The sequence below is a fragment of the Carex rostrata genome, chromosome 2, assembly GCF_964058835.1.
Source record: "Carex rostrata chromosome 2, lpCarRost1.2, whole genome shotgun sequence".
Classification (NCBI taxonomy): Eukaryota; Viridiplantae; Streptophyta; class Magnoliopsida; order Poales; family Cyperaceae; genus Carex; species Carex rostrata.
The window spans coordinates 13567155-13580876 of NC_135919.1; the positions used below are offsets into that span (position 1 = coordinate 13567155).

At 34.8% G+C, this 13722-nt stretch overlaps 3 protein-coding genes across 3 annotated transcripts; 1 reads left to right on the forward strand and 2 right to left on the reverse strand.

Annotated features, from left to right (window-relative positions):
* The first annotated feature begins 4148 nt into the window (after nucleotides 1-4148).
* Nucleotides 4149-5043, forward strand: LOC144550378 (uncharacterized). Its single transcript, XM_078298548.1, has one exon. It carries the CDS (start codon nucleotides 4414-4416, stop codon nucleotides 4840-4842), a length of 429 nt encoding a protein of 142 aa, XP_078154674.1. The 5' UTR covers nucleotides 4149-4413; the 3' UTR covers nucleotides 4843-5043.
* Nucleotides 5044-5643: 600 nt separating this feature from the next.
* CDPMEK (4-(cytidine 5'-phospho)-2-C-methyl-D-erithritol kinase) lies at nucleotides 5644-9301 on the reverse strand. The gene is made up of 11 exons (XM_078326589.1): nucleotides 9092-9301; nucleotides 8899-8994; nucleotides 8369-8437; nucleotides 7598-7702; nucleotides 7445-7501; nucleotides 6977-7177; nucleotides 6547-6639; nucleotides 6337-6436; nucleotides 6145-6244; nucleotides 5975-6060; nucleotides 5644-5904 (listed from the first exon to the last, which is right to left on the reverse strand). The coding sequence occupies exons 1-11, from the start codon at nucleotides 9260-9262 to the stop codon at nucleotides 5792-5794; spliced, it is 1191 nt and encodes a 396-aa protein (XP_078182715.1). The 5' UTR covers nucleotides 9263-9301; the 3' UTR covers nucleotides 5644-5791.
* A 2016-nt stretch (nucleotides 9302-11317) lies between these two features.
* LOC144576278 (putative E3 ubiquitin-protein ligase RHC1A) lies at nucleotides 11318-13363 on the reverse strand. Its single transcript, XM_078326600.1, has 2 exons — nucleotides 13191-13363; nucleotides 11318-12416 (listed from the first exon to the last, which is right to left on the reverse strand). Exon 2 carries the CDS (start codon nucleotides 12344-12346, stop codon nucleotides 11483-11485), a length of 864 nt encoding a protein of 287 aa, XP_078182726.1. The 5' UTR covers nucleotides 12347-12416; nucleotides 13191-13363; the 3' UTR covers nucleotides 11318-11482.
* Nucleotides 13364-13722: the final 359 nt, after the last annotated feature.

Genomic DNA, 13722 nt, shown 5'->3' on the forward strand with positions numbered 1-13722 from the left:
CCCTCTAGAAAGATAGATTGAAAAATGCATGGCCGTGCTATATGGTTGATAGTCAATCATATGAAAGTCAATCTAACTTTGGTATGAGAAATCAAAGATTGTACTGTACAAAGTTGACACATATCCTGCTTTGAGTACAATCAAGATATCAAGTGATAAAGGGATTAACATAAATAATTGTGAGGTAATTGTCGGATATTGACATTCATATAATTTGGGTAGTCATAATGCCCTGTTAGGGACCGCTTATGATTTGTGTGCCGAAAAGGATTTTCAGCTCACTGCCAACATTATATGAACCTATTGGGTCACACACAAGAACAAGGTTGAAAACAAGTTTAAAATATTTGACTTTAGTACAAGTGGGAGACTGTTAGAAATGTACTATAGGTCAGAATATTTATGGGCCATATTAATAATTAATATGGATCAACTCTTTATTGGGCTAGGCCCGAATTTCTGATATTCTGATCTGATCTGAAATGGATAAGTCTTCTGAAAGGGTTCAACGAATTGATGCCATGAATAGGCTCAAACGAACTGGTGCATATAATTTATAAATATGCTGTGATCTGTTCAGAATTCGGTTGGCCATTATCATTCAGTTTTTCAGAAAAACAGAAAGAGAGACAGATAAAAGAGGGGCTGTTAATTCGGTACTAGCATATCGAATTACAGAAGTTTATCAACTTGTTCGTGTGGATACTGATAGAGGCGTGACTGCTAGGCTGTTGCGTGGATCTGACACGAAGGAAAGGAAACACGAACGAAAGGAAACACGAACGAAAGGAAAAGAAGGCTACTGCTAGACTTGAAGTTTCCGCTGCGCGTCTAGTGGTAAACTCTGTTTTAATCCTAGGATTAGTTTTATACTTGGATTCTGGTTTTCGGGTAGCAAACAAATCTTGAACTGTTTCGAATTGTTGCACTATAACCTACCCGAAATTCCAACAGGGTAAACGGCTAAAAAGATACCATTGACACCCCTAGATGAGATGCTTTACCCAATTCCATTTTTATAGTTTACGAACTGCCGAACAGATTTGGAAAGAAATTCCCATTTGCGTAATTGCATTCGAAGTCCCACAATTTTCCATGTCTTGGTTGAAAACAAATTAACAGGCCATGAGAAATCTGATATAGCTAGTCGTGGAGTTCTAATCATTTTTTTGAGTAAAGCCGGGCAGAGGCTGCCAGGTGGAATATATTTAAAAGGCCATACGGTTTTTACACACTACAGAGTAGCACCACTGTTCTTAAAGAGTAGCACAGTGACCGAGGCATATGTCCTCATGTGGAGGTTCTTAGGTTCAATTTTGACTAGCAGGATTTAGAGAATGTGTGGCCTACGGATTAATGTCAAAAAAAAAAAAAAAAAATGAAATGGCAAACTGAAAACAACATTTTAGATTCCTAATTAACAGGGGCAAGAGCCTGTACCAGTATTGGTACCAGTACCACCTGATATAAAATCCACTACCAACTGATATCATTGAATTTCTAAATCTGATAACCACTGTCAGGATTTCAAAAAAATAAAATATCATTGAATTTCTAACATAACCAGATTTATTGTTAAGCCAAGAAGGTACTTAGCCTCTTCAGATTTAGAATTTATTGGTTAGAATTTTATTTTGTGATAATGAAAATTTAAATTTAAACTCTAAGTACCACACTCATTATGTATATTGTAAATAAGGTTAAAATGCCACGTTGTTTTTGTGCCCTAATAATTACCACACACATTTTGCATATTATGAGTAAAATTAAATTACACTAGTCCTGCTAATATGACATCAGTGTCATATGACGCCAACTACAAAATTGATTGGATAGACTTCAAATGACTAATCTAAACCGTTCAAATCGATTTACTTTTTGAGTGATGCATTTACATGCAATTTTTTTATATTTTCTAGTTATTTTAGCATCAAATCAAGGGGTCAAAAATGTTGAAAAATGAATGTATTAAAATTAACTTAAAAACTCGCACATTTGACCGCTAGACTTGATACTAAATAAATTCGAAAAATTATAAATTTTGCATGTAACACACAACTAATGAAATAGATGGGTTTGAACGGTTTGGATTCACCATTTGTAGTCAATTCGATAGGTATTGGAGCTAGTGTTATATAGACTGAAATGACACTGATGTCATACTAGCCAGACTCATTACACTAGAGTCCGGCTAATATGACATCAGTACATCGGTGTCATATGACACCAACTGCAAAATTGATTTCTGTGCTCCAATCATACTTCACATCCACATCTTTATTTTTAAAGTTCAAACATGCCATAAAATTGATCAACATAATCTCTATATTGAAATGTATCCTGAAACCAAAATTTTTACTATTATTTTATATAGGTATAATATTAAGATTTTTGGATGGTCCAAAATCCAGTGACTTTGTACTTATCTAGAAGTAATAAATAAATTTCATATCCAAGCTAAAGGTGCAACGGATCGGATATCATCCGTATCTGAATTTTTGCGAATTCGGATATTCAAATATAAAGTTTGCAATTTTTTGCGAATTTGGATAATAATTTGCAAATACGGATGCGGATGCAAATACAGTTTTAATTTCAGAAGCGAATACATATATATTAATTATCTGTATCCGTAAACTTTAATTGAGCGGATATCCGTTAACCTAGTAAAATTTTCAGCAAAAATCCACCCCTCTTTTCCCAGTCAAGTGTATTAAAAAAATGGAAAGCGCCTATTGATAATTTCTTTTCTTTTTTTGAAATAACCTATTGATAATTTCAAACGTAGAAAGTTTTTTTTTTTTTTTTTCTGAAACTTCAAGAACATGAATGCTTTGGTTTCAATTAAACTTTTTTTTACAAGAAAGAAAGAGGAAAAATAATTTCATTTTCAGAACCTACGCTGATCTGCTGATATGTACAATGTTTGGCGTCTTGCAGTTCCAAACAAATATCTATAACATGCTACAATTTTCGATTGCTGAATCTTTAGGTAAACCATTTATTATATCATGAATAAATAAATGAGATATTATTCTTGTATTCATATTCTACATCTCAAAAAAAAAAAATTACTTGTTTAATTTTGAATTTACGTCTGTTTTTATTTCGTATGTAAAATATACTTTGTAATGACAAAACAAATTTATCATTAGAAAAATTATTTTGTTGTCCAGACTCCAGATTATATCTGTTTTTTATGCACTTGTTTCGAATGAAAAAATAATAATGGTTGAAAATATGTTAATTTTGTATTCATACATTGTAACAAAATTAACATATTTGTATTCGTATCCGTTTATGTCTGATCCGTATTCATATTTGTTTAATATCTGATATGTATTCGTATTCATTTAATATCTGATCTGTATTCAAAAAAATTATGGATACTGATATATTTTTGCCACTATTCAATCTGTATCTGATCCGTTTGAATTGATTATTCAGATTTTTAAAATAAAAATAAAAATGTAAGATATAATTGAGACATGAAAACCAAGAAGCATTTTAACCTACTCGTGTGTTATCTTTCATCCCAAATTAAATTTTCTTCTTCCTCCCGGCTAATACGCACACCAATCGGTAACTGCAGGAAGTTAATACTTGATTTGTCAAATCTAAAAATACTGGTAATTGAATGCTATTTCTGCAGATGTGTAAGTCGATAGGTAACTCGCTGTTTATTATGCTAACTGTTAAGAAAGGACGCTTGCCGTAAGTAATTATAATACAAACTGAAACATAAAATAATGTTTTCTTTACTTGGTTGTTGTCCCCAATCCGTGGGGTCCAAAGAGGAACCTGGGCAGTGGGCACCGCGGATACAGAACAGAAACTGACATGTGGTCCCCGCTTCCTTGGTCCCAGCGCACAGTGATTCTGCGAGTATAGTCTTCTGTGTACCTGGAACACAGAAAATTTAGAGCTCTTCTCAAATCTCAACTCCTAATTTACCGAGCACACCAGCACACCAGATACCTGGAATGAGATCCGCTGCTATCTAAAATCTTTGTTATCCGTGCTCTCCTTTTTATCTCTCTCTTCTATTTATCTCTCATCCTTTTTTTTTCAAGAAAGAGATATTGAGAAAAATGGAGAGCACCACCCTACTATTTCTATTCGAATAACAGCAGATTTGAATCCACCGTCACCTACATCCTACATGAATTCGGGTACGTGACTCAGTAGAACATGGATCCTTGATCTACAGCTATCACAGTGGGACCACCAAGTCAGAGACTAATATGTCCCAAAGAACGGATCCGCAGATCCTATCTCCACTTCCTTTCCCATTTTAATTCCTCCTCTGCACTGTCCAAAACCAGACACCACCGTAAGATCGAATTCCGATTATATAAAGAAAAATAAAAAGAAAAGGGAAGTTCAGGGCACCAATCGGGTTTTCATATTTCCATGGCGGCTAAGGCGGAGGAACCTCTCGCCACCGCCGCTGATCCGTCTCCGTCGACCGGGACGCGACTACGAAGAGCATCCCCAGATGACAGGGAGGAAGATAAGCAGTCACGTGACACCAAGCGCCGGCGCACGTGCGTGGCAGCACTGGAGAACCTAGAAACAGAGAAAGAGGATAGCTCGGATTCCTTTTCTTTTGAGGCGAGAAGTGTTGCTCCGATCGAGACTACCCCCAAATTCGGTTCGTTCAATCCCGTACTCTTGATGGAGACGACGATCGTCGAATCAGCGGAGGTGCCACCCCCCGACGTGTCGGATGCGTCTCCCGCGAAAGCGGGCTCTGGGGCTGAGGGAGAGGCGGAGGGAGAGGAGGAAGGAGGCGCTTCTCAGGGTAAAAATGGAAATTCAGATTGTAGCGAGACAGAGTAATCGAATATGTTTTCCTATTCAGGGGTAGCTTGGATGACCAATGACGAAATTTTACTATAGAGAGGACTAATTCGAAGTTAGCATACATTGTTTTTTCTCTCTGTTTTTTATTTCCGGTTACTCTCTCTTGCGGTTTTTTTTTTTTTTTTGGATGTATGATTAATTAGAAGGTGAATTTAATAAAAATATTGTAAATTTTCCTTTTTTCTCTATTAAAAAGAAAATGTCCAATTTTGTCACCTTGTGATTGACTTGTTAAAAAATTGTGAATTATGCGCAAACTGATGTTATATCAGTTGTAGTGTTGAACATATTTAGAGTTGGGTTATTTTACTTTGTAAAGGACTATGTTTTACTTTATGGTTGTATATTCATTTCCAAAATTCAAATAGTTGATCCGAGTCATTCAAAGTGATCTCCAATTCAAGGCTCTATTCGGCACAACATTGTTTCGTGAGAAAATTGGACCCGTTTCCGTTCCCGTTCCTGCCCGAACAGGGCTAAATGTGCTTGAAAACAAAAATTAATATTTTTTAGAAATTTAAAATAGATAAAAAAAACCACAGTTAATGAATTTTGTAGTAGTAGTAAAAAAAATTCATATTGAGAAGCTTGAATCTACGGTTTGAACTTTGAAAACAAAAATATAATCAAACATAACTTTTTATTTCATAAAACACAATAGCCCGACTCATTTATTTAAAAATCAAATAGCAACACCTTATGTAGATAATGTTTGAGTATAACAATCTACAAGACATTCTCTTATATATATATTGTTTCATGATAGCTTAAGTTCAATAACGGAAATGGCATATAAAATTGAAATAAACAATAAGTAATGGAACCTTGTTTAAAGCACGCTCAACAAGAAAATGTATTCTACACGAACATAGTTTTCAGGAACTCAACTTATAAGTATATTTCTTCAAAAAATATCTTGAAAATATCAAAATCGGGATGATTGAGCTTCATCTGTGGTGTCTTGGCTGAAAGAGGTTCCAGCTGGAGAAAGAGGCTCTTTGTACCATTCATTCTCTTGGCGTGTGAGGAAGCAAGCACCTATAGATAAATAAATCATAAATGCATAAAATAAGAACCCATTTGAAAAAAAAAATGTTATATTTGTTACCTGATACAAAGACATCCTTGTAATCATCTTCATCATAGATAAATGCGGGAGGATCAGGAGAACCGACTCCTACAATTGTGCTTCCACTGCAATTTTATATATAACCAAATCAGAGGCAAGTTTTAGCTAAAAAAATGGCAAATTGAGTCCCAGCTTGTAATTACTAGTACCTTCCTGACATGAAAACAGCTTGATAGTCACCCCGGCTAGCTGCAATAATGCGCTTTTTCAACTTCTTCAGAGATGGCAATACTTCAAAAGCCGGCGGCTCTGACAGATGGAATATAAATCATTACTAAATACACAATTTGATATGATAGGAGAGGAGGTGAAGAGAAATGCATGCCTTAATAGTTTTTTACCTAAGTCGTTGATGCATACATCTTGAGAAATACCATTTTGGGTAATTTGTTTAAGTAATATTGATGGGTCAGTCGAACTTGTCTGCTCTAGCCGAAGGCACTGCACAACATATTAGCGTTTCCTCAGATTAACATATATTAGGCCTTCCTCAGATTAAAATATTTGTGAGGGCACGTTAGCAAATGTACAACACTAAATTATTTCATTACCTTGTAGACTTCGGCAGTCGAGCATTCCTCTTTTGGCTTTATGAGAACCATTGGGAGGTCAGTGGGCAAGGGACATGGAATGTCTTCAACAACCTACCACAAGAAATACCAAAAATAACCTCCCTTGGTCACATTATGCAGTACCAAAGTTACTGTATAAAATGTATAATAAACACCCAAAAAATTACAATACTTCTTAATTTTTTTGCTTGTTTGCTGCCAAATTTAAACAAATTCAGTCCTTTGTCTCCAATAGGATTTATATATATGACCTCAGCTTATTTTATGCAATACCGAGCTGGCAATAACTTTCCAATTTAAGTGAATCATTGTCTAATATTCATCCATCCCAAAGTGAAATACCCAAAATATCCTACTTAATCAATAGGGGTGCATTTTCATATTTACAAGATGAGATGTAGTAACATACCTCTCCTCGTCCAGTGCAGTAGGCTGCCCCATGGGAAAAGAAAAAGGGAATATCAGACCCAATTTCAGCAGACCATTCCTGTAAGTCACCTTCTGAGGCAATGCAGCCACTGAACTGATTTGCTGCCCAAAGTGCAGTTGCGGCATTGCTACTTCCACCTCCAAGACCCGCACCAGTTGGTACCTTTTTATCGAGATGGATCTATATACAAACGTTCAATGTAAACGAGTGCATAAAATAGTTTAAATGAATGAAATCCAAGTGGTTTCATGTCATGTTTTCTCCATTTTGACCTTGAAGTCATTAGCTGTATAATGAAGGATTATTGGGACCTAAAAATCTATTTCCTCCAACAGCATAACAAAAAACTGAAAGAAATAGGGTTTTGATTATGTGAAGAGATCTATTATCAATATGAACCAATATTATCCCTTGATACAAACAACTCAACGATAAAGTAATTGTTACCCAGAAAAAGTTATCTGTCCCAGTTTTCTTGCGATAGAGATTAAGTGCCTTGATTATCTGCATATCCAAGAGGTTAAAAATGAGACGAATATACATATGACTTATATTGAGGAAGAAAAACAACATGTAAAAATGTGAGAAAAAACAGTTTACCAAATTTCTCTCATCTAGTGGAACACCTGGCACATTTGTTGATAAACGATCCTTCGTCTTAGTTGGAGATAAAGAGAACTTGACAGTATCTCCTAAACTTACTACCTAAAAGGAAGAATTTAAGCGCACAACTAAAAAGACAAAGCTAAAACAACTTGTAAAGTCATGATTTCATGATTATCATCTGGCTTTTGTTCATTGAGCAAATAAGTAGCGGGTAGATGTAAGTGATCAAGACCTTATGAACAGTAATAATTCATTGAAAATCCGCTTTTGGTACTTCTTTATTGCACTAATAGTTCAGTTTGCCATTTTTCGTTCTTTTTTTATAATTAATTATATTCAGATACCATTGCATGTTGAAGATAAATTGAGACAAAATTGACCCCATTTTAACGTTCTTTTTTCTTTTTTAAATTAATTGGCACATAGCCAACCAACAACTTTTATCAAAACGAGAATTCAATTACATGGTTAAAAAAGGAAACCTGGCAAACTATAACAGCACTCTGTCCTATCCTAACCCCAATTCAAGATTTAGTGAAGAACTAGTTAATTAGTGGAACTTTGGGCTAAACCATGGATTAATCGATATTTGCAACCAAACATTTCAGAGAATATAACAGTAACAGAAAATGAACATCTGTAATTAATGACAAGTTGCAGCGAAATTGCTGAACAGACTCCATCTTCAAAGAATAATATTGCATTCATTTCTTCCAAACATTTGATTTGTAATGTTATTAAAGAAAGGGTAAAGCAACTGCTTACATGAAAAAGGGAAGCCAAATCATGATAACCATCTACTCTCTTGCCTGTTATCCGCAAAAACACATTGATCTAAACAAGAAAAGACAAACTTCAATTCACATAATAATTTTTTATCTCCTTTACATACATTATACTCAGTTTAGCACAGAATTGTGGAAATGGGACCTGATATGGAACACAAGTCTATATGGTTTCTAGTTTCCCCTAATTTTTTGAAAAAAGTTGAGAAATCCACCTGTTTCATAGTTTCATAAGAAACTAAGAATAAAGTTCTGACAAACTATATAGGTATCAAGCAATGGTACCAACAAACTATTGTAATTAGTGACTGAAAAGCTAAACTTTAGCACCTTCATACCCCTTATACCATCACTGGTACAAGTACCACAAGTGGTATCGTCATTCTAACATAAAAACATTCCCTACTACTCTCAGAAGTCAAACCTATGGGTCTAATCATCTAGATCAATTACCAAATTATGTTAAAATTACTTACATCTCTTATAAAAAATATATATATATCCTTTTACCTTGCAAGGTGAGAAAAGTGTAAGCCTTGAGAGCCCAGCAGTTTTATCCACCTCATCAGCTAATTTATTTATCTTATCTTCTATATCATATACAAACTGAACAAAAAGAAAACAATAAAACACACAAGAAAAGGGCGGAAAGGAAAAAAAAACAATAACCAACCATTTTTTCCCCTAAAACTTGACTGGGTACCTCGAGTTGCCTTCTTTCCGACCCAGAGGCAGCAATTTTGAGAAACGGCCTACTTCTAAAACGGGTATGCGGGCGCAGGAACAGACACCTGTCAGGCGAATTTGAGCTTTTAGTGGAGAAATGGAGCGAAGAGGGGAAGAGATGGTGTGAGAGGAGATGAGAAGAAGCCATTTTTCAAAACACTGTACTGGTCTGGTTTTCCCATTTTTGACAATTGAAAATCTTTAGTAAGCGTTTGAGTTGAGTTGGGTACTTGGGTTGGGTTGAATTCATATCACCTAAAGTAACTCAAACTTTGAGCATAGATTCGGACCGTCAGATACATTTTGGAATGATAATAAAGGGTCTCGTCTCTTACTCTCTCGTGTATTCCACTGCGGGTTCTGATCGGACGGTCTTCATCTAAAATCAAAATTTGAGATACTTCAGAGATTTAGGTTGGTGGGAGGCTCGAGTTTTTAATTTTGCGATCGCTCTCTCGAAAAATATATTTTGCTATCCGCGGGTTTTGACTTTTGACTGAGAGCCCGAATGTTCGTTTATTTGTTTCTCTTTCTTGGAAACAAACATATTTTATTCGTCGCCTGAATGCAGATCATTTTATTCAGATGTTATGAATAGCTTAAGGTTTTTTTGTGTTATTGTTTTAAAAATTTATTATATAAATTTTAAATTTTAATTTAAATAATTTAATAAATTTGTAGAATATTAATTTTTATTTAATTTTTACTATCTTTATCATGAAAGATGATAAAAAATAATTTAAAAATTACTAATAGTTTAGACTATTTTTTACCATCTCTCATAAATTATATAAAACAGTAAATAAATTTTAAAAATAGTAAAAATTAACATTTTACAAGTTCATTATATAAATAATTTACTGAGTTGAAATTTATACAATAGATTTTTAATAGATTTTTAAAACAATAACACGGAAGATTTTAAGAATTAAAGTGATGATTGCACATTTATCTACACTTTTTTATTTTAACGTGTTTATATATATATATATATATATATATATATATATATATGAGGAGGGATCAAGTTACAACACTTGAAAGTTACAACAAAGTTACAACATCTATTTTTTTCATTTTCAAAGTCCAAATCGTCGATCCAAACCGTTAGATATTCAATCTATATTAAAATGTGCTTGGAGACCAAATTTTACATTTTTTGAAATTTTTTTGCTATTTATTAAGATGGGTACAAAATCGCTGTTTTTATTAAAATTCTGCACCATTAAAAAACAGCGATTTTGTACCCATCTTAATAAATAGCAAAAAAATTTCAAAAAATGTAAAATTTGGTCTCCAAGCACATTTTAATATAGATTGAATATCTAACGGTTTGGATCGACGATTTGGACTTTGAAAATGAAAAAAATAGATGTTGTAACTTTGTTGTAACTTTCAAGTGTTGTAACTTGATCCCTCCTCTATATATATATATATATATATATAGAGTGTGGCTAATTTGCTACCGGAAGCACTTCGGCCGAGGTGCTTCCGGGGTTATATTTTAGTGTGTGATGATCAAACAACAAATCTAAACCGTTAGATGTCCAATCTATTATAAAATCTACTTGGAGACCAAATTTTACATTTTTTGGAATTTTTTTATTATTTATTAAGCTGGTTTGAAAACCGCTGTTTTTATTAAAATTCTGCACCATAAAAAACAGCGATTTTCAAACCATCTTAATAAATAGTAAAAAAATTCCAAAAAATATAAAATTTGGTCTCCAAGTAGATTTTAATATAGATTAAACATCTAACGGTTTGGATTTGTTGTTTGAACATCACATATGCTAATATAGCCCCGGAAGCACCTCGGTCGAAGTGCTTCCGGTAGCAAATTAGCCACACTCTATATATATATATATATATATTTCTAAAACTATAATTTACTTAAAATGTATTTACTTTTTATATTACTGAAAATAAAAAAATATAGAAGCTTTTACTAATGCAATTAAATTAAGTGTTCAATTTAAATACTTTGTTATTAACTACCGATGGCAGCTATTCAAACTAACTATTATAAAATTGGAATTTACAAAAATATTGCACCTACACTGCTTATTAACCACTAGCAATTATTTTCAATGTTTACTTCTCTCATAAAGAGCAAAGATCAATTGCTACTATAAAGTAAAATCATCTGTAACAAAAACTGCAAATAGGCAGGGATCACAAAACTGAAGCATAACACAAAATAAGGTACCAATTTAAGCCCCTGCATTCATACAATATCTCAAACAGTGATTTAGAAGTATTCATCAAAAGGTAATACTTTCACCACATAAACCATAAGGTAACACATATTCAACATAAAACTCATCAAGCAATGTCTCATGCCGGGAGAATGCCCCCAAAAAACATATCACCAATTGTACGACCATTGTGAATTACCAGTACTGTTTGGGTCTTCATAAACTGAATAAGATCCACTTCGTGCAAACCTGCTTTGCTCAGAACCTGAATCTGAATTGGAAGCCCTGAAAGGCCAGAGAAATGACCATGTGCTACGCCTCCCTTGATTCTCCCCACTGTTTCCACCATTACCAGTATTAGTACTATAACTACGGTAATTGCTCCTGCTGCTGCTACTTCCAGTCGGGCCCTGCGCAGGCAGCTCCTTGCGACAGATTGGGCATGAGTTATGCCGAACCAACCAAGGTACAATACAGTCAGAATGATACAAATGCTTGCATGGCATTTCCCGTGCCTCAATCCCCAATTCAAATTTCTCCATACAAACTGCACAATGTGACTCACTGCGCAGATGCCTATTATTTATTCTGATCAAAGGCACCGCATCGATTGCAGAGCGTGAAGCTGGCGGGGGACCATGTCTATCATCGTTTAATAACAGCTGCTCAAACAACTGTTCCAGACTGGGTCCAAGGAAGCTGTCACCTATACTGGTGCGCCGTGGACCTAGTCCATAGACAACATATGGGCCATCAACACCCGATCTTGAACGGATATCAAAGTCACTGTGCATCCCGGCCACACGTTGTCTCATCAAGGCCGAAAACACCTCCATGAAACCGAATGGAGAGTTGGTGTTGGTGTATTGAGCTGATCCAGGTTGGATCAGGTCGAATGGGTCATTGTTTGACCCAATTTCATTTAGCTCCTGGACAAACCCTTGGTTGCAAGTAGGGCAGGTGGGACCCTGTCCATAATCAGACCGGATTGCCTCACGGCACACATAACACCAATGCGTATTTCTAGTCGACATTTTCCAAAGATGCTAATTAATATTTTTAGCCCTAAAGAATCCTACAACAAGTCTCCTTATCTCCAGCTCCCTTCACAAAAAAACAAATAGACCATAAATAAATGTAATAAGGACTTCAGAGAATAATTGCGATCAAACATGTAATTTTCGGATGGATTTTATCCATAACACAATTTAAAGGGCATCCTGAAACTAAGTTTTTCTGTTTTATCGACTTCACCGTCGAAAACTTCAGCTTGAACACTTGAGGTTTGAAAAATACTTCCTAAGGGGAAAGATTTTTTTTTTCTTATTAAAAAAATATGATCCTAAGGGGAAAGAATTAGTGAAGTGCAAAATTCTATAAGTTGTGAAGTTCAGAATTTGGGTATAATTTAAGAAGTCAAGCTGATTGACTTGGTTGGAAATTACACGTAAACAGAGAAAATTACAGATATATCCAGATAACAAAATATCTATCCTTGCAAGAAAAAACCTCTTTAATTATTTTTTTTTGAAGGTCAAAAACCTCTTTAATTATTATTAAAAAAGATCCAGAGATCACTTATAAAATAGCACCTTTCCAAATTTCCAGCGTTCAAACCCTACAAACTAACATACATGTTGTCCCTGTTATAAGACTCTATAGATCCCACAATTTCATATAAAAAGGTTGAATTGTTGGTTCATGACATCATAAAATGCAGATTCAAAAAATCCAGGAATAAAAACAATAATTAAGTCAGATTTACAAACAAAAATATGCAGTGACCTTAATTACTGCCTACAGAAGAACCATGCAAACACATGCAACTCGAAATTGTAGAATAAAAAATTAGGGCTATGAGAGTTATTACTTATTAACCTTTTAAGCAGAATCTGGAGAAGAGAAGAAGGCCTCAGTTCGAAGTGTGAGCTAAAAGCAGATAAGAAGGGGATGTGAAGCGAGAAAAGAATAGAATAATCTTTAATGCACGCAAAAATACTACAAATGTTTACAAAATGCCACCAGTTTCCATTTGCAACTCTCCACGTAATCCATCCGAGACTCCGTGCCTCCGTAGAATACATTAGTTTGAAAGAACTAGAAAAGGACAATTACTGCGAGAATGAATGGAATAATGGTGGAGCATTCCAGAAAAGCTATTCTATTAGCTACACGTGGCGTGGGGCCCGAATGATTTAGATGTACATCGGACCATCCAATCTTCAAGAATACCGTTAGATGATAATCTGACGGTGCATACGGATTGCTAAAGCAAAAGAATTTTTTGACACCCCTAATTGCCAAATTGGAGTTGGTCGCACTTTAGCATCACCTTGATGGCTCAGTTAATTCAGTGTTAATTGTGGCTCTTTAATTATTGGGCCCCGCCCGGGCCCTCGAAAACGGGGCC

Excerpts from the sequence above, each read along its gene's own strand:
- LOC144550378 (XM_078298548.1), top strand. The coding sequence starts at position 4,414 with ATGGCGGCTAAGGCGGAGGAACCTCTCGCCACCGCCGCTGATCCGTCT.
- CDPMEK (XM_078326589.1), bottom strand. The coding sequence starts at position 9,262 with ATGGCTTCTTCTCATCTCCTCTCACACCATCTCTTCCCCTCTTCGCTC. Across the intron at positions 7,703-8,368 it reads ATTTGGCTTCCCTTTTTCAT|GTAGTAAGTTTAGGAGATAC; the intron begins GTAAGCAGTTGC and ends TCTTCCTTTTAG. Across the intron at positions 7,502-7,597 it reads CACTAGATGAGAGAAATTTG|ATAATCAAGGCACTTAATCT; the intron begins GTAAACTGTTTT and ends TTGGATATGCAG.
- LOC144576278 (XM_078326600.1), bottom strand. The coding sequence starts at position 12,346 with ATGTCGACTAGAAATACGCATTGGTGTTATGTGTGCCGTGAGGCAATC.